We start from the raw sequence: 20,442 nt of genomic DNA, 5'->3' as shown, positions 1-20,442 counted from the left end.
CAAGCATGCATGCAGAAATGTTCATGAGAAACATGCAAAACAACAACAAAAGGACGAGTTTCTCTTTATCTTGCTTGGACAGTATCGCAAGATAACAATCATGCTGCACTACAATGTCATCTTTCTATGTTGTGACAGTGCTGAATGTGCTATTATGTTAGACTGATTGCATGCCAAAAAAAGAAAGAAGTTTATCAAGTTACTGCTTACAAATGTTAGCAAGCCCTGATCCTGATTTAGTGTTGTTAATGGAAAAAATATATAGAAATCCAAGACAAGCTACAGGAGAAAAGAAGGATTTATCAGAGTCAAACAGTGACAGACGACAAGCCAAGAAAAGCAGGAAAAGCTCTGAAACTTTTTCATGCAATGAAATAAAACATGTTTCTTTCTGTGTTACCTTCAAGGATGCTTTTGGCCAGCATGGTGGATGGTCGAATATGTCGCTGATATATCGTCCTCCTCTCTGCTGGAATTTGTTTCCCAGATATTCCTTTCTTATCCTGATAAATTGAGAAAACAAAAACGGACTTAGAAAAAGAAACGTCCTCTCTCAAGTTCTTTTTTTCATGATCCTTAAATTATAGCTGATTTGTCACAGATAAAGTCCCAAGTCATGTGTGTGTTTGGATAATATGAGCCAGCTTCTTAATAATAATCCTGTTTAAATATGAGCCATAATACTCTGTACTGTATTTTGTCTTTAAAGGTGTTATAGTTGGATTGCTGTGTTGAGCAATTTAACATGAAATTTAGGCTCAAATAGAGTTAAAGTTAAATAATATTAAACATGTTTAATACATCAGTTTTTTGGGGGGGATTATAAGGATAGAAAAGAGAAAAAGACAGACAATAATCAGCACTTTTTTTTTTCTTTTTTTTTTACAGCTAAACCCGATCGCATTACAAGAATCTAAGTTTCACAAGCGTACGTAGTAAAAAGTCGAGCTGGACAAGCCGAGAAACAAACACACATATCAAATGACACACACTGAACACACATTTCAAATAGAGACAAACATTCATCTGGTATCATCTTTAAAATACTTCAGCTGACACGGTCCATTATTTTACAGCGCTATCTGCATGTCACACGAGTCAAAACACATAAATTACGTTTACGAATGCAAAATGATTGACCTAAGTGAAATATGTGTTGTTTATAATTTAAGATGAAGATGTAACTGTCTACATGCAATCACGTAGAGCTGACTGAGTAATACATGTTTAAATAAATAGTTGCTCATTTGCTGGGACAACATTGAGGATCCCTCAGGACTCCTAAACCAACAATTTGACAACCTCTGATTTTCAATTGGCTGTTCATAAAGTCAAATAAACACACACACACTTTAAACTCTGAAACCTTCACCCTTAATCTGATTCACTCGCTTCCCAAAACTTAACCCCAATAAAATCAAATCTGGACTGATTCCTCCTTCATGAAATAAGAACTTATAGTTTTGGTTGGAAAAATTTTAATAGTAGGCTTTTTTTTTTTTTAGCTTTGGGAAATCAACACAGTGACTTTTATGCTGCGGTGACAGAACGAAGGGGAAGAAAATCCATGTCAGACAGTGAATAATGTTGCATTCATCAACTCATAATGTCAGCCTGACAGCGAGTAAAACCAGAAACATACAACACTGGTTTGTGTTTGTTTGATAATTCTTGATGTGAGCTCAACTTGTAATTAGGAGCGCTGAAGTCAATAAACAGCCAACCTAAATGTTTTCTGCCAATATAACAGAAACACTGAATCAAGCCTTTTGAGGTAAATTTGGTCACAAGTGATAAATGTGAAGCTCAAATAAATTAAAAGGAGCAATAAACTCAATATGCTATTATCTTGACTGAAATATAAAACAGGGAGCTTTTTCATTATGATGATACTAGACGCTGAATGACCTCATTCAATCTGAAGGCCACAGATCAATTTAAGGCAGAGAAATCAGATAACGTTATAGGAAAACACTTGAAATGCTTTTATGAGCTTATTCAGAAAAATGACCCATAAAACTGGAAACTGGAGGGAGGATGCAGAGTTGTGATGGATCAATATTTGTTATGATGATATGATTTAATTTCATGTTAAACAGTTTTTTATTTTATTTTAAATGCATCTCAACATTAATTTTTCAGTGGCTGTAGTTGTGCATTTGTTGAAGTGTTTATATGTGTGGATAGCACTGACTGCGAGCCATTTGATTCACACAGTAAATAAAGCAGTAAAAGAAAATACTTCAAGCTTTATAGAGCAGGAATCAACATGTATCTCCTGGAAGCTGCAGTGAAAACACTGATTTTAAAGTCTGATCCAATTCAAATTTAAATGTGCACATGAGCACGCTACTCTTAAATGAAAAGAGACTGCTATTTGAGTTTTTTTGGGGTTATTGACTTGCATATATATTGAGATTATATTGTATAGAGAAACATCTCCTTTAAGCTGCCGTGAAAATACTGAAAGAAATTATATTTGGAGGTTTTCCAATTTAAATGTGCAGATGAGTATGCTACCCTTCATTGAATAAGACTGCTATTTGATTTTTTTTTAGTGGTACTTGGCTTGTATTGTTTTTGACATTTTTATTAAGATTTGTAGAAAAAATAACATGAATATCTCTGGTATTAACCCTTTGTAGGTCTGCTCAGCCATTTGTAGGTCACTTTGTGTCATGATATCTGATCAAAAACAAAATCTATTTAACCCATTTAACTTTTTGGGCAATCTTTACCACTTGTATGAGGAATGTAATGCACAAAAAGACCATCAGATTGTTTTATGGTTGCTATAGATACAGGTTGTGCTAGTGTACAAATGAAGAATAACACAAATCACTGCTGACATAAGAGATCCTGCTGGAGACATTTTTGAAGTTGAGTTTCATTTTTTCATCTTGTACACGAACACAATGAGTCTCTAACATGTTTGTTTTTTTTAGTTTTGAACAAATGAGGTCTGAATGAGGTCTGTAGAGGTGTGTAAAACATTCAACTTTGGGTCAATGAGAAAAAAAATCCATGTTTTATGATGGCCTCAAAGAGATAGGAAAAGCAAAAAAATGATTTACTTTTTTAAAATAGCACTTTCTTGGTGTGACCTACAAAGGGTTAAAAGCATTTGGATGCATGGAAATTTTAAGTTTATAACATTAAAAAACATTTGGACTCGGACACACACACACTCTCTCTCTCTCCCACACACACACACCGGGCCTACCTCCGTGGCTTGCTGCCTCCTAAGGGCCACCTGCGCCGCCATCACGCGCTGCCTCTCCACCACCAGCAGGCAATTGGCGCACTGACAGTCCCTCCACCTGCAGAAGCGCTTATGTCCCTTCAGGCAGGACACCACGCCGTGGTTGCGGCACCGGGCGCACTTCGGTGTCCGGCTCAGCTTCCTCTGATCCCCGGGACATGAGCCGCTCGGGCCCGGCTTGTCTTGGCTCTTGATGCCGTCTCCGTCGTCCTCACACTGGCCGAGAGGAGCCGCGCTAGGGGAATCTGCAGGATCGTCGCTCTCCGTCTCCAAACTCTCCACGTCGATTTCAAACTCGCAACCGGCGGCGTCTGTCATGTCTGCAGCGAGTCCTCCGCCGACTCTTTGCACAGTCGGGTTATGTCTAAAAGAAATAAAGCCTGTTAATAATAGTATGAGCCTGTTAATGCTTTCTAAATAAATACATTAATCACGACAACTCAGCATCTTGTTGACTTAAATAAATGTAGTTATCACATGTGAGAAGCCAATTAACACATGTTGTCATTTTATTTAATTTAGAAAAGTTTAATAAGGCCTAAAAAATATCCTGCTTCCACCCGGAGAAAATAACAAATCAGTGTGTACTTCAATGTATCCCCCAGCACTTTACCCTTACTCATTTCATGCTTGTTTAATGTTACTCTTAAAGCTTATTATTATTACTATTAAAGCTTATATGTGTTGCTGTTATTGTGCCTCAATGGTCTTTCGAAGTCAAGTAAAGGTTAATAATTAATACACTTCCTCTTTTTTTTTACTTCACAAATAAGGAAACAAACAGGCCAAGACATGCAAAATACTTTTTTTAAAGGGCTATACTTAATACTTAATTTGCAAAAATGTAGTCTCAACAAAAATAGAAAGAAGAAGAAATCTTCTTAAAAACCTATTGCACTGTAGAAAAAAAAGCTTTTACTCAGTACAGCTTCTATCATTAGATAACCTCTCTAAGCTATATATCCTACTATGTCCTTAAATATGATCATTACTGCACATTTTTGTACTGTCAAAGGGGAGTTCATGTTAACTTGAAGCTAAAAAAAAACAGCAAATATGAACTTCAATTATTAATGACTTTATCTAAAATAAATCACATTACAGTGACAGTTCAATAATTTATTAAACCAGCCCATTAGACTCCCACAAATATCGCCTATAATCCTGCAGGATTTCGCTAAAACCTCACACCAGCTGTTTAATTAAACACTAGCCTACTATAACATTTCTAGCACAATCTACATTAACTCAACCTGTAAATGATCAAAAACACGAGAGATAAGAGTTTGTTTTTTTACCTCCAGAAGTTGGATTTTCAGTCCCGTCTTGTCCTGTCCCGAGGTTTTTACAGCCGTGCGTGTGTGTGAATGTGTGTGTGCAGGGGGGAAAGCTGCAGCCACGTAGTTTAAGTAGATAAAACTGCGATGAATCATGAATCACACACTTAAACAGACAAACACGCTCCAGGCTCCGGAATAAGCTTGTAATTAGTTGTTAATTGACTGGATGATTGACTCTCACTCTCTTTCCTCTGAGCAGATCCAAGTTTCCTCTGAGGCTCAGACCCAAAGCGCCACTCCTATGAACCGCGTCAGTCCCGCCCTCTCTCTCCTCTGATTGGCTGCTTCTCAGCACCCACTGACCAATGAGAGGAGGAGCAGGGGGGTTCGATCTCCATAGTAACGATTTGATGGTTATTATCCTGATTACTTCTTATGAGTAAAAAACATTTAATTTTTAGGTAAGTCTGATATTAAAGTTGGAAAAAAGTGCAAAAACAACATAAGAAAGTTTAATAATATCACAGCCACCATTTAATAGTGTAGAGTACTTTAAACCAGCCTTATTGTAATGCCAGTGCTATGTCCTCTTTGTCTCTTTTGTGGACAATAAGACCTTATTAGACATCCAGCCTTTAAGTTGGATTGAAAACTTGCCCCTGAACATATTACTTTTTTTTTTATTAAGCTAGGGCTTTAGTAAGCTACTGCTATTTAATTATGCTTTGCAATTGAACAATATAAACTATAAGTTATTCATCAAAAATGAGGTAGGCTAAGCCCTGTTAAACACACATTAAAGACAGCCAATTTTTTTAAAAACTTAAAATGACTGTAGTCTGGAGTCCAAATGAACATTGAAATATGTTTTTCTTGCTGTAATCATTATTGGACATTAGAAGATCCTTTCATAATGCGCTTACAATATAAGTGATGGGGGGGAAAAAATCCATAGTCCTCCTTCTGTGTGAAAATAGGCTATTTAAAAGTTCATCTGAAGCTGATATGAAGCTTCAGTCGTCCAATTGAGTCAAATCAACTAGATACTTACAGTCTTTTTACTGCCAAAGTCCCTCTTTTTGTTACTATACTTCCACCACAGCTCACCATCTGATGCTAAAAAGACTGTAAATGTGGCAGATATCCACTTGATATGACTAACTCAGACTGCTGAAGCCTCATATAAGCATCAGATAAACATTTAAATGCATTTTTGCATGAAATTACTGTGAATTTTGCCCCCCATCACTTACATTGAAAGCACATTTGAAGGCTAGTAAGAACAGAAAGAAAGATTACAGTGAGGAAAACCTCTTTCATTGTTCATATTGGCATCTGGCTGTTGTTATATATTCACTGTTGTACAAGAAATCCTGTAAAAGTGCACCGTTGATTAATTTAGTTTGTTATTAATACTGAAATTAGCAACTAAATTAGGCCACAGCTGTTTCAATTGAAGAAAACATATATTGTGCACATTTTTTTTTGTGTTTTTTAACCAAACACCATAAACTTCACTACTGTAAAAACACAGCACTATAGTGTATACTATAAGGGATATGCAGTGCAAATCCTTGGATCCCTTTTATAGGATATTATACACATGATTAATAGGCACAATGGGTCAGAATTTACTTAATTTGAGTTAATATAGCACCAACATTATACAGCGTTTATTGCTGGATTACTTACTCTAACTAAATAATGTTTTTTATAGACTATTTAAGGGTCTACTGTAGTTCTTTTTAAAAGTATTTTACAGTATTTAATGTAATAAATATATAGTGTTTTAAGCTAAAGTTTGGTTTATTGTGTCCAAAACTTTGTTCTAGTTTGGACAAATAACCCCACAGTAATATAAAAATACCACTGGTAGGTAAGGTTAACCCAGTGTCAACAAAGAACAAGTTTACTATACATTTGCCTTATTGTATAAGTCCCTATAGGATTATTACAGTAAATATGCAGCGTACCTTATTAAAGTGTTGTACGTGTGTCTATATATTTATACAGATCACAGTTTAAAGAGCTTATGGCAGTGCAGGCAGACATGTGATGAATGCCTCCTGCAGGTTGTTACAGTCTGTCCTCCGCCTGGAAGAAAAGGAAAAAAAAAAACCTCAGGATAATTTTAATGTTTTCACAACAATCAAAACCTGAAGAAAAAAACTCATGTCAGCATGCAGGAGAGTCCTACACACAACAACAGATGAGTTAAACCTAAAAATTATTTTAACCCTTGAATGATCAGACTGGATCTATACAGGTTTGATAATAAAATGCAGATCTTTACACTAAAAACCTTTAAAAATCCCCCAAAATCAAACTTTTATAACCTTAAGAAACCTGTTATATAATATTAATAAATACATTTTCCATTGTAATGTAATATAAACCCCATGAAATTCCCCCAGTGTGACAAATTTCATAATTTATCCTATTACACAACTTTACTAGCTTTATTTAACCATTTTATATTACTGTGATGAAGTTGAAAATTAACTTTAGTATGCTTAACACTACATACAACTAATAATTCATATTTATCCATTTTTTTACAAAGAGTTTCCTGCCTTTTTTTATCGCACGTGCATTTCTGGGTGTGACACAGGACTTAAAACAAGAATGTGAACACTTTTTTTTGTGTGTTTTGGCTCTTTTGTTTGCAGCTTGTTGACTGAAATCTTGACGCAAGAAGAGGAAAAAAAGACGTCGTCTAATTTACTCAACGTCAACTGACTTTCATGGGAAACTGACGACAAGACAATAAAGACTATAAATGAAGCTGTAGTGTAAATAACTTGCTGCCTTTTGTTCCGCTAATGTGTGAGATGAATGAACGATGCGAGCTTTTCTTGTTTAAATAGAAATAGCAGCATTAGGAGAAGGATCGGTTTGTGCAAAACTAAATATAAAGAAAATCACTAATATTATTATAGACAATCGATTAAAATCGGCTTTTAAACGCCTATATATGTGGCATTTTAATACTTAAAACATGTTTTATTGCTAGATTTCAGGTTTTACGCTTCCTTTATATATTCTTATATATAAATCACAACGAAAATCCACTCTCAGCGTTTGCATTTATTTCGTTTTTACATTAATTTTCAGCTTTTCTTTCTTTTTTTGGCATCTTTATAATACAAATAATCTTCACCTATACACGTAAGGACGTTTTAAGGGGATTTTTATAGCTAATTAATTGCGATATCTGTGTTTTTTCGTCTTTTACGGTCTCTTTATAACAAATAACGTATATTTAAATTGACTTCTTATTTGATTTTTATTATTCTATATATCATAAAGTGGAGTAGATTGTTCCATTTTATCCTTTAAAATACAGTTTGTGGAGCTTTTCTATAATCATTTTACCTCTTGAAAATATTAAGTTACACGTTTGTCCTCTCTTTTTTTTTCCTTTTCTTTTTTTTCATCCAGATGATGCCTCTTAAATGCTCCTCCATGTGTTGAAGGTGAAGACGTCAGGCCTGCAGGTGCAGCTTTATTTGCCACTTCGTCTTAATTTATCACGCGGGTTACGAGCGGCCACCCCGAGCTGCCGTTTCCCCTCCAGGAATGCTTTGATCTGCAGACCAGGCTGGACGGTCGGACAGGAGGATCCGCACTGAGCTCGACCCTCCAGGTGAAATGTGTTGTCCGTGTCCTCTGGCTCATTATGACCGAGCAGAGGCTCCCAGTGTGGGTCACAGGGAGGGGGAGGTGGGAGGTTGGGAGGTATAGGGGAGCTGCAGAGGTCCTTGAATGAGTTTCCAGGGGTCTTTTGGGATATTTAAGGTGTTCCGAGAAGACATTTCAAGCATCCTTAAAGGCGATAGTGGAACTAAAGATGGGTGTTTAAGGCGGTTCAGGGGTCTATGAGGAAGTTCCAGTTCCCTAAAGGATATTTTAGGGGGTCCATTAGGGGGTCATTGAGGTATTTCCATGCATCCTGGATTGGGTTTCAGGGTGTTGCATATACTGTAGGTTAGGGGATTCTTAATGAGGTCCAATGTTACTGAAGGAATTTTATGCACAAGTTTTCAGATCATTCATGAGTTTTTGGGGTCCTTGAGGAAGTTTTAGGAATCCTTGAAGGAGTTCCAGGGATCCTTGAATGGATTACAAGGGTTTTCAGGGGTAGATGCAGATTTCAGGGGGTCATAGGGAAGAGTTCAGGGGTTACAGGCGTTATTGAAAGAGTTTCAGGAGTTGAGCAGGATCCATGGGTGTCACTGCAGGGGTTTTAGGGATCTAAGTCTGCAGATCTTTTAGGTCCTTGAGGAGATTTTGGGAATCTATGAATGAATTCTATGGGTCCTTGAATGGATTACAGGTGTTACTGAAGGAGTTTCAGGGGTAGATGCATAGGTAGGAAGAATTTCAGAAGTTATGGGTCATATGTTAGAGGATCCTTGAGAAGCACCCAAGGGTCCTTGAAGGGGTTCCAGGCTTTATTGAAGACGTTTTAAGGGTCTTCGCAGAAGTCTGTGGGTCTTTTAGGAGTTTTTTTGGGATCCTTGATGAGATTTCATGAACCTTTAAAAGGACTTCCAGGTGTCTTTGTCGGTGTCCAGGGACTCTTGAGGAGTTTCCATACCACCTTGAGAAAAAGTCAGGCGTTATTGAGGGAATTGTGGAGCAGTTGCATGGATCAGGGTATCCTCGAAGGAGTTCTGTGGGTGTTACTGAAGGAATTAAAGGATCCAGGGATGATTAAGAACCTTCCAGGATTCACTGAGGCTGTTCCAGGTGTTAATAAAGGGGTTTCAGGGATCTATGCAGGGGTGTGCAGATATTTTAGTAGTTTTTGGAGTCCTTGAGGAGTTTTCAGGAATCTTTGAATGAGTTTCAGGAGTATTTGCAGGGTTATGGTGATCCTTGGGACTCTTGAAGAGTTTCTATCCCCCAGCGTTCTGAGGAGAGATGACTCGTCTTTAAATATTTTGAGATTTCATACTTTTTATCCTTGTTTTCTCTTTGGGTGTTCTTCCCTTGTCTTTATCACGATTTTATGTGTATATTGGGTTTTGAAAATAATTTCATCTTGACCATGAAGGACTTCCAAGAGTCTTTGAAAGGTTTTTGGGTCTTCCTGCTGGCTTTGGAGGTCTTTGGGGATGTTATAAGGCTCCTTGAAAGACTTCCACATGTCATTTAGTATTTTTATTTGAAGTTTTTATCTTTAAGCCTCCAAGAATCCGTGAGGATGTTAGATGAAGATATTGCAAAGAGGTTTCCTTTTGGAGTTTGGAAAGGCAAAAATAAGGACTTTTGAAACTTCCCTTTACTTAAAAAACGGGTAATTTAAAAAGTAGAAATTGTCTTTTTTTAAATATAATATTGCACATAAAATGTAAGAACATATATTAATGTACTAAAACAGGTCAAAAACATACTCTAGTGTTTAAATGTATAATTTTTGTTTCCCCAACGATCATTTTTACTCTTGTTTTTAGTTTTTGTAGTTTTGTTTAGTTTTGAAATGACTCAAAACACAAACTTTAACTGTTTTAATGGGCTCAACCTGGAGAAACAACACACAGACACATAATGACACTTTCTCACACGCTGTCCGGTTTACTTTTGGGGTTGATTGAAACAACAGCATCTTGTTGGAAGTGTCCCGCTGTGCAGGCCGTAAAGCGTAACCGGAGCTGTGTATAGACAGAAGAGCAGTGTGGGATCACTGGGGATCCTGTTATGTTAATTAGTCTCTGATGGACCGACAACACATGCAGCTGAATACAAAACCAGGCGAGACAGCATTTGTCTCTGTCTGAAGGGGTTTGACACCTCGACCTCTCATGGCTAACATGCAACAAACAGGAGGATGTGTCCTTCAGCTGTGGACGAGTCACCGCCAGAGATTTTAAATTTATCTGCAGTAGTCTGGACTCGACCTCACGTGGCTCGGACTATTTCACATTTAGGTTTTACTTTCTATCATATCTGTCTGTTGTTAAGTCATTCATCAGTGTAGCCAATTTTACTGTTTTTGAACTTAAAAACATAAAAAATAACCAATAAGGATTTTTTTTTGTGACTACTGTGTAACTTTTCTTATTGACATCACACACTACAAATGTTACCTAGTCTACTATTTGTACATGTCTTTAATTAAACAATGAACGTTTTTAAAACATATTATTTTTTGTGTAACTTCAGAGCAACAAACTTCTATTTCACTCTTGTTCACATGAAGCAGTTTGATTTATATCAACTCATTTCCCTGCAGTGATGCAGTGTATGTATGTTCATATAAACTGATTATATTTATATTTTCCTTCAAAGTATTTTGCTTTAACCAGATAAGTCTTTATTGTACCAGAGTAAAATTTGTCTTTGACACATAATACTGCTGCTGTATGGTAGCAAATAATTCAACAGTAATATACATCATAAATTTCATGAATACCCAAATAATAAGTAGAGGTTCGATACATTCCTCAGAATAATACTAAAAATGTATTTAGCTGCTGTTACATACATCCTGTAATAAAATACTGATGAGAAATACAGTAAACGTTGTCATGCCGACTTTAACCTGTTGTTATAGTAGTAGTAGCAGTAGTAGTAGTAGTAGTAGTAGTAGTAGTAGTGGTGGTAGTAGTAGTAGTGGTAGTAGTTTGGGCCTGTTGGTTTAACACCTGACATTCCTCTGGTGTCCACTGGGAGGCAGACTAGAGCAGGTAAACATGACCAGTGTCTCTTTAGCTCAGAAAACAACAACAAATATTATTATTCTCATTGTTTGATACTTGTTATTTTAGTGATGAAAGCCATAATTTGATAAAAAACTTGAATGTTATCAACTAATTAATCTCATTATCAATTAAACGGTGACAAAATGTCCATTGCAGAGCCTGATATGACATCTTTACTTTGCTTATTTTAACTAAAAACCAAAATGTGTAACATTTCGGAAGTGATCAAATTCAAAACTTGTATATATATATAATTTCAAAAGTAGAGAAGCTGATAAATCAACATCATTTTACTTCATAAATGACAAAAACTGAGCATATTTTTGGGTCAGTTGACTGAATTACTAATCAATGAATCAACTGTCATTTTAGTTTTAGATGCACAAAAACAAAGTTGGCAGTCAAACCATAAAATGTTTCTGTTGCCTTACCTTTAAAAAAATGTTCAGTCCAAATCTTTGGACTGGTTTGAGAAACTGTGGAGGTTGAGTGATTAAAAAATGTTCCCCCCACCTTGAGGATCTGCTGCTGATTTGCTCTGGAGCACAGCTGTTGGTTCAAGTGCTGTGAACAAATGTGAACGAGTCAAACACTTATTTTATCTGCTTGAATGAACAGAAATTTGACTGTTTTTAAAAGCTTCATTTGTTGTGGTTTTGTTTAAAATTGAAAATGTTTTACCACCAAAGACCTAATGTCTGTAATTATTTGTGTCTCTTTGTTAAATTTCAGTCCTAAATCTTCAATTATTGGAGCCAGTTGTTAGTTTTGAAGACATGTAGTGAATCGATTACACCACTAGATGGCAGCATTTGACAGGTTTAAACCAAAAGGATACAACCAGGAGGGTTGGAGGTCTGCTGATGTGGAGGACAAACCCAGTTAATCTATATCTGCATCATTTTATCTGTACGTTGGAGTTTAAATCAGCATTTAGATGATGATAAAATATAATTTCACTGCAAGTCAAACACATCTTTCAGGGTTGGTAGGCAACACACACCCGCTTCTATCTTCTGTTTTATAATCCACACACGAATCTCACAAATGAATGTAGTCTAAGTGTCTTTCTATACTTGTGAGGACTCTCATTGATATGTTTCATTCCCAGTCACTGTCCCGAACCTTTAAAAGCTCAACTCTGACCTGACTCTAATTCTTAAAACCAAGCATCATTGTTACCTCCATCCTCTGTGGCTGGTTTCATGTTCTCTTTATTCAATCACAACAGGCTCTCAGGACATCCACAACATCCAGTGGTGGAAAGTAACCAAGTATTGTATTTAAATATGATTTTAAAGTACTTTTACTTTTACTTGAGTATTTCCATCTGATGCTACTTTCTACATTTCAGAAGGAAATATTGTACTTGTATTGTATTGTAGTCAGGGTCACATGGTGTGATTTCAATAAATGTTCAAATGATCCATACTGAAAACACATTTGTGTATCAGAACTTTGTTTTTTCTTCTTTCCTCTCCCATTAATCATCTCATGACCCCTCAGATTTATCTGCTGACCCTTTGGAGGGGCCTGACACCCCGGTTGGGAACCACTGGACTAAACTACCTAACTGTATATAAAGTAGTGTAAACTAGCTCCACCTCCAGCAGCTACAACAGTAACATGTTGCTCTAACACTGATTCACTATTAATAATCTAATGATGTCATATATAATAATATATCAGTCAGAGGGACCAAACCACTACTTTTACTGTAATACTGCATACTACATCAACTAGTACACTATTAGGATATATTGTTTTCTACATCTTGTGATTGTCCCTATATGAAAATTAAATTGACAATGATATTGATTATTATAATAGAGGCTTTAAATTAGAAATAGCTGGTGATATAATGGTTCATATTGGTTGATGTGTTTGATTTATTACAAATTAAGAAGCTTCGGTTAGCCTACATATAATCCTGCTGCAATACACAGATTTGGAGAGACACATATAAATAACACTGCATTTATTAGCTTTTAATGTTATCAATATCTTTGATAAATAGGCCATAAATCCATAACTACATTGTGGTCAGCTGGTTGTAGAACAAGCACGATTATCTCCAGTCCTTCAAGTCACACAATTAAATTCATTTTGTTCAGTAAGTATTAAAAAAAAAAGAGCAATCTGATCCATTTGGACTACTCAGATTTATTTGGCATACTCTTTTGACATGCAGTTGTGATCCTTACATCGAAAGCTTTCACAGTACTAAACATGCTTTACAAGGAAATATGAGGACAGACTGTCAAAACAACAACGAGTCTGCTACATTCAATCCGTTTTGGTCAAGTCCACCTGACATCTTGAAAAAGGGGGTGACTGCTTGACACTGTTCATTTCAAACAAAGACACCCACTCTCCCCCCTTTTTTAAATTTACACAGAAACATTATTTTTTGGTTCTCCCTGCTGCATTAGTCCATCATCAGCATCTGGTTTTAGGTGGAGGAGTTTAGGATGCGGGAGTCTGCAGAGTCGGATCGCTCTTCATACTCCTCATCTGGAGAGTAGAGGCCGGATTTGGGTCCCAGCGTGCAGCTCTCCTCCTGGATGCTGATGCGCTGCTCCTCGGAGGGCCTGGAGGGGAGGAGGGCTGAGCTCCGAAATACTGTCCCACCTGGTCCAACGGGGGCTTGGGCTGCTGCTGCTGCTGCTGCTGCTGCTGGGGAGAAAGGGGACATGTACTGGGCTGCAGACCGGAGCTGGTACTGCTGCTGGAGCGCCATGGTATTCCACAGAGTCACGTCGTTGTGCACGAAGGGGCTGGCTTGGGTGCGGGTTAGAGAGTTGCGCAGCATGAGTGGGTACCGAGTGGGTTGAGGGAAGGATGGGTGCTGAAGGGGGACACCCAATGGGCCTGACACCACCCCCGATGCTGAGTCGGATGTGAACCGGAGGGACTCTGGCACCCGGAAAGCAGAGCCCACCGACCACTTGGCTGAAGAGGACACCGGGTGGTAGGAGCCTAAAGTGTGCTCGAATAGGTGTCCATTTGAGGGTAGCACCAAGGTGTCCGGGTGAGGGTCTGCTTGCTGGTGCGCACTCCCATCAGGGCTCCGACTGGACAGCAGCACCTCAATGGCACCAACCAGATCCCCCCCACAGCCCCTGAGGATGAGCTCCAGCACAGGAGGCTTGTGAGCGGGGAAGATCTTTTTGAGGACCTCCAGGGGGGGCCTGTTGGCTCTGAGGCTGAAGGGCAGGTTGATGGATCCGGCGAGGCCTTCAATCAGGACGCTCTGCTCTCCAGGACTGATGGGATACTTCTGAGGACTCTCGGTTTTGGCTTCTTTTTCTGCGCTGCCAGATTTTGGGAGGGTGTAGCGGCTCTCCTCCTGGTGTGAAGGGGTGTCTGGAGGCTCAGGGGTGTAGCAGGAGTTTGGTTTGGAGCCCTCTGGGGAGCTGGACGGGTCCTGCTCCTTCTCACTGGAGCTACCTCCGTTTTCTCCTCCTGATGCATCATCAGCACCTTCCTCTGTAGACTCTGCAGGCCAAAACGCACAAAAAAGGGTCAATACAAACATTTAGGCATTAGATATTAACCCTTTGTAGGTCTGCAACTTTTTGGGCAATCTTTACCACTTGTATGAGGTATGTAATGCACAAAAAGACCATCAGATTGTGTTATGGTTGCTATAGATACAGGTTGTTCTAGTGTATAAACGAAGAATAACACAAATCACTGCTGACATAAGAGATCCTGCTGGAGACATTTTTGAAGTTTAGTTTAATTTTTTCATCTTGTACATGAACAGAATGACTCTATAACATGTTCTTTTATGAGATCTGAATGAGGTCTGTAAAACATCACATTTAGGTTAATAGGGATGGATGGATGGATGGATGGATGGATGGATGGATGGATGGATGGATGGATGGATGGATGGATGGAGAAAAAAAATCCATGTTTTATGTTGTCATGGCCTCAAAGAGGTAGGTAATGTTTTTTTTAAATAGCACTTTTATGGTGTGACCTACAAAGGATTAAACATATTACAGATTTTAAGCCTTTAAAACTTTTTATAAAAAGACTCATTTAAACTTCAGAAACATGCTGACTTGCACTTTCTGCACAAACTCCAACCCACTCTCAGCTCTCCTCAAGAAGAAAAAGGAAACATACAATTAATCGCTTGTCAACTTGTCTCCAACACAGCTATTTATGTGGATTTACATCTTCTCCCCCCTTTCTCCTCTCCTCTATTTCCTCTCTCTCTCTCTCTCTCTCTCTCTTCTTCTGCAAAGCTGTTAACACAAAGTGCTGACTTGTGTGTCATTGAGGAATCGTTGCATGGCGTCGATGCCTTTTTGACCACATTTGGCACAAACAGCTCGCCTGTTGCTTGGTAACATTTCATCTGAAGTTGACCTCCTGTAAAGAAATATGGCGATGAAAGTCGATTCAGGCTGTCCGGCGCTGATTACTGTAATCTTTTAAAGCGCTGCAGCTGTGTGTTGTAATCAGGCTGAGGTTGGAGGTTAGAGCTCGGCCTTGTGTCCGAAAAAAGGCGAGCAAGTGGAGTCAGGTGAACAGAAAAGTGCAGGTGGAAATATCTCAGTAATGATTTAAATAAGCTGTACATGATCTCCATATGTGGGAGGAATATTGAGCATGTTGTATCATGATAAGAAGGTGAATTAACACCAGTTTGCTCAATAATGAAGAGAAACGTGCTGAAGTTAAAGAATATAATGCACAAGGTGAAATATAAAAAGCATTTAAATGAAACTATTTCCAAAATAGGATGACAAAATGTGATATTTCTTATATAAAAATAAGCCCTTAAATAGAAACATAAAGGAACACAACGTCCAATAATAAATGCAGAGAATAGTCGTAATGCCTCTCTTCATTCTCTGGTAATTACAAATCACTATCAGCTTACAAATAAAGCCACAACTAACTTTCAAACACACTATTTATTCCTGTAAATGACTCAATAATATCAATTAAGTTTTGATTTTAAAATTAAAATAAATGACAAAATCTCACAACACAGCTCATAGTTATAGTGATGATAATGATGATGTCATCTTTAGGCCCCGTTTCCCTTTTTTTGGTATCAGTTTTTGTAAATATTTGATCAAAAACAAGATTAAATTTCACCTTTTGCACACACACACTTGCATTTTTTATATTCTAACATGCCATGTTGTATTTTAAATAAAAAGCAAACATTTAACACAATGTTTTATATTTAATGATCGATCTGTTTACGTCCTTGAGTCTGTCTCTTGTGCTTCTGTAAAATGATTTATAAAAAATCCATTTGAGCATCAAGAAAATGTCTTTATACTGATTGTTTTTAAAGCGGGAAATTATCTGAATTAATCTTCATATAACAGCAGAGGTGTCACTCAAAAATAATACAATATTCAGTTAAAGGGAAAATGTGTTTCTTGGCAATTGTTGTATAAATAAACTGTAAAGAAAATCTCAACACACTTTCACACTTTGACGTTGATCTCATCCAAAGATTAAACACAAATATCTTCCATCAATCGTTCCTTCTTTTACATTTAAAAGCTCATTTTACATTATTTTCCTTTTTGTTTGTTAAATAAATATTGGTGGAAGCAATCCTGTAGCTTTTTGTGATTTAATATATTTATTTATAAGTAATACTAATAGAAAAATCATTTGAACGTCACTCCTTACAAATGGCACACTTTCGTCACATTTCATTATTTTCATTCTGTCAAAATAAAACCAAACTTCAGCACACATTTAAACATTTAAACAAATAAAAAGCTCAAACTCTTCTTCCTCATCCTCCTCCTGTTCCTACCTGTGCAGGTTTGTGCTCCATTCTGCTGCTCCGAGCTGCTCCACCTCAGCTCCAGCTCCTCGGTCCTCGGCGGGGCTCGTTGGTTCCCCTCCCCGGCCCCTGCTATGCCAATACCGGGCAACACTCTGAGGGACTCCGGGATGAGACTCTCCAAACTCTCGTTGGCCTGCTGCCTCCGGAGGGCCACCTGCGCCGCCATGACCCGCTGCCTCTCGATGATGAGGATGCATTTCTCGCAGGTGCAATCCTTAAATCGACAGTAGCGTTTGTGACCTTTGAGCCAGGAGAGCACGCCGTGGTTCCTGCACCGCGCACACTTGGGGGTCCTCTGCAGCGGGGCCCGGGGCTGAGACACCGGAGCCCCCATGTACAGGTAAGGGGACCCGTAGCCATTCATCGTGTGGGACGCAGCGTGTTTTTTTCCAGGACGCACAAGTGCATCTGCTGAGAGGCGAGGCAGTGGTGGGAGTGTTGTTGTCAGAGAGATGGAGGAGCAGGATGGAGCTGCTCTGCTACACGCATGACAGGACGAGGATAAGAGGTGTAGGCTTGTAGTGGTGGATCCACCTTTCTCCCCCCCCCCCCCAACTCTGGCTGACAGCACAGATATGCATCAGGCTGACACGCTCTTATGGAGACGAGTAACCAAAACGCTGTCACTCGCCTGCACGCTGCAAGAAATGTCCAAGAGAGGAGGAAAAAATATCTGGCAGCGAGGTTCAGATAACACAACATGTTTCCCCCTCTGAGGTTCACACGTTTGAGCTTCATTTAGAAACAGGAAGATATCTTTAAAGACCAGAGGAACACAGGGACACTTTAGTTTGATCAGCATGCAATTCAGGAGTTTGGAGATTTTAAAGTTGCTGATAATGAAATGTTTAGATTTATTAAAGTCTACAAAGACAGATTCATCAATGTCAACTGGGAAGATGCAACATTTTTGTCCAGAAATTGTCAGAAAAGAGAGTAAAAGGCCTGAGATGTGAAAATTATAACAGTGTGTGCAATAAAACTGACTGACCCTCTGCATGAAACACACATACAAACATATATGTTTTAAAACAGCACAGGATACATAAACGTCATTTTAACATGAAACAAAATAGGCCAGCATGTCATCATTAACACATTTAAAACCAGCGTGTATGTTTGTGTGTGTGTGTGTGTTGTGTGTGTGTGTGTGTGTGTGTGTGTGTGTGTGTGTGTGTGTGTGTGTGTGTGTGTGTGTGTGTGTGTGTGTGTGTGTGTGTGTGTGTGTGTGTGTGTGTGTTAGGCTGCAGGTTAAACCAAAATTCATCTGGAAACTCTCTGCATGAAACAAAATCACCAATTTAAACATTTAGAGGTTTAAAGACAAAACTGCGGCAGTCAGTATCTATTATATTGGCACTAATTAGTAAATACATTATAATTGTGCACATGATGCACATCATTTTAATGTCAGTTTTGACAATTAACATTAAGCAAATCACGCAATATAACTTGAAAAATAGCAATGCTTAAAAGATGTGTGTAAACATTCAGGTGCAGAGGTCAAACTCAATTTAAAATCCTCTAATTGATCATTTCACATATATATCTTCACTTTTAGGAAATAACAGGAGCATATGGACAACAAACATCTAATTGAATTTAGATTTGAAGAAGTCAGAGCGTTTCTCTTTATATACCTCCTCTCTGCCAGCTGTTGGCTGCAGGCCTGCAGGCTTTGAGTCTTAATTCTGGCTGCCTCCTCGCACCTTTTTTTTTTTTTAACGCAACCGTACATAACTTAGATGATTAGGTCTCTACATGTATAAAAGCCCTTTGGGAACTATGTCGAGGATGCTGATATGTCCCTTCTGCTGGACTAATAGAGGGCATTGAAACATAACACCGGACAAAGCCGGGGCCCATTTCTGACCGTAAAAAAGGTTTATTCAAGCAAATAATGGGATCCGAGCCTGCGCGGCTTACAGAGAATAAGAGCACGGTAAACTTCCCCACATGAAGCCCGTCTCCAGGGCTATTAAGCTTTTAATTGGAAAATAGCAGAGGAAATTTCAAGGTGACTAGAGTGGCTTTGCAGTTTGTGCCGGTCGAGTAGATTTGTGGGAGTGGGAGGCGGCGGGGTGGACGCCTGCACCAACACAACGCTTAATAAATTTATTCATGTTGTTCGTTGATAAAAAAAAAAGAATAAAAACACAAACTGGAATAAGAGTTTATAATACAGCATGCTGGCTTGTAACTGCAGCCTGATTTTATTATTAATTTTTATTATTATTATTTTTGATGCAGTGCAGGTTGAGGATGCAGAAAAGATGCCATCATGTAAATATTTGATGATGAACATTTCAATAAAACAAACTACATATACTTATTTATGAGAATGTGCTGTTATTTTATAAGATTGTGTTTTTTAAAAAGGGGGGCACAATGCAAACGCTGCATAATTTAGATCTTAAAGGAATATTTTGGAGGTTTTTTTTAACAAGAAAATATTAACAAATGGTCATTAAAATTAGTTAAAGACAAATTATGTCTCTAAAGGAAGATGATAATGATACCAGATAACTGAAATGTATCAGTTCTCAACCTTTTTTAGGCTTATTAACCCCAAAAATGAGGCAATATACACATGAAGCATTATCACAGCTTTTTCCTCCTCTGACTTTTTCATTTAAATGATTTAAGAAACCTGAAATGGTGAAAAAATATTGTTATTTTTCTTACTTAATTCTCTCTGTTATAGTCTTTCTTGCTTTTAACATACATCCTTTATTTATTATGAATTACATGAATATTACCACCACTTGTTTCTTAGTCTCATTGTGGTTTTATTGTGTTTGTTCTTTGCTGATGGTTACAATAATGAAATAAAAAAATCTGAACTGAAATCTATTATTTTACACAAAATAAAGGCACATTTGAGAAAGAAGTTCCTGCACATTATAAAAGAGTGACGGGTGTTTGGGATCAAAAACTGACAAACAAGCTTGATGAAGGTCTGATGATCAAAAACTTACAGTTATTAAAAGTGTGTTTAAATTATGGACAGAGTGCAAGAAAAAGGGCAGAAAATGAAACAAGTCAGAGAAAAGTGAACACAATATTATGTAACAAGCTTTATTCTTTTTATAATTATTATATTAATTATAATAGTACTACATGGACGACACAGTAACTTGTTTATTGTTGTATAGTTACATTTTAAGGTCACATTTTTAGTAAATTTAACTGATAATGTGATTAATCTTTAGATATACATCTTCTCCTGTTGGATACAGTTCAACTCATGACTCCAAATACACAACTACCTTTATGAAATCAAGCAATTTTCCAGTTAAAATGGAAACCGATTATCCTGCTATGAAAAAAGATGGTTATAATTATTAGAGAATTCAG

The 20,442-nt window shown here is 37.8% G+C and overlaps 2 protein-coding genes across 3 annotated transcripts in view; both read right to left on the bottom strand.

Annotated features, from left to right (window-relative positions):
- The window catches only part of dmrt2a (doublesex and mab-3 related transcription factor 2a), a 4,071-nt gene extending 491 nt beyond the window's left edge, over window positions 1-3,580 (bottom strand). The window contains exons 1-2 of the mRNA XM_062417926.1: window positions 3,224-3,580; window positions 401-503 (exon numbers count right to left, since the gene is read on the bottom strand). Of these exons, the coding sequence (XP_062273910.1) occupies window positions 401-503; window positions 3,224-3,580 (460 nt within the window). The remainder of the gene's footprint in view (window positions 1-400; window positions 504-3,223) is intronic.
- Window positions 3,581-13,701: 10,121 nt separating this feature from the next.
- dmrt3a (doublesex and mab-3 related transcription factor 3a) lies at window positions 13,702-17,449 on the bottom strand. Of its 2 annotated transcripts, none has more exons than XM_062416664.1 (2): window positions 17,023-17,449; window positions 13,702-14,747 (listed from the first exon to the last, which is right to left on the bottom strand). In XM_062416664.1, the coding sequence occupies exons 1-2, from the start codon at window positions 17,447-17,449 to the stop codon at window positions 13,702-13,704; spliced, it is 1,473 nt and encodes a 490-aa protein (XP_062272648.1). The 2 variants fall into 2 exon arrangements, with proteins under 2 accessions (XP_062272648.1, XP_062272649.1); XM_062416665.1 differs by having other exon boundaries at window positions 17,053-17,449.
- Window positions 17,450-20,442: the final 2,993 nt, after the last annotated feature.

The sequence above is a fragment of the Scomber scombrus genome, chromosome 4 (assembly GCF_963691925.1).
Source record: "Scomber scombrus chromosome 4, fScoSco1.1, whole genome shotgun sequence".
NCBI lineage: Eukaryota > Metazoa > Chordata > Actinopteri > Scombriformes > Scombridae > Scomber > Scomber scombrus.
The sequence above is the reverse complement of the archived record's forward strand: the minus strand, read 5'-3'. Positions and strand labels throughout refer to the sequence as shown.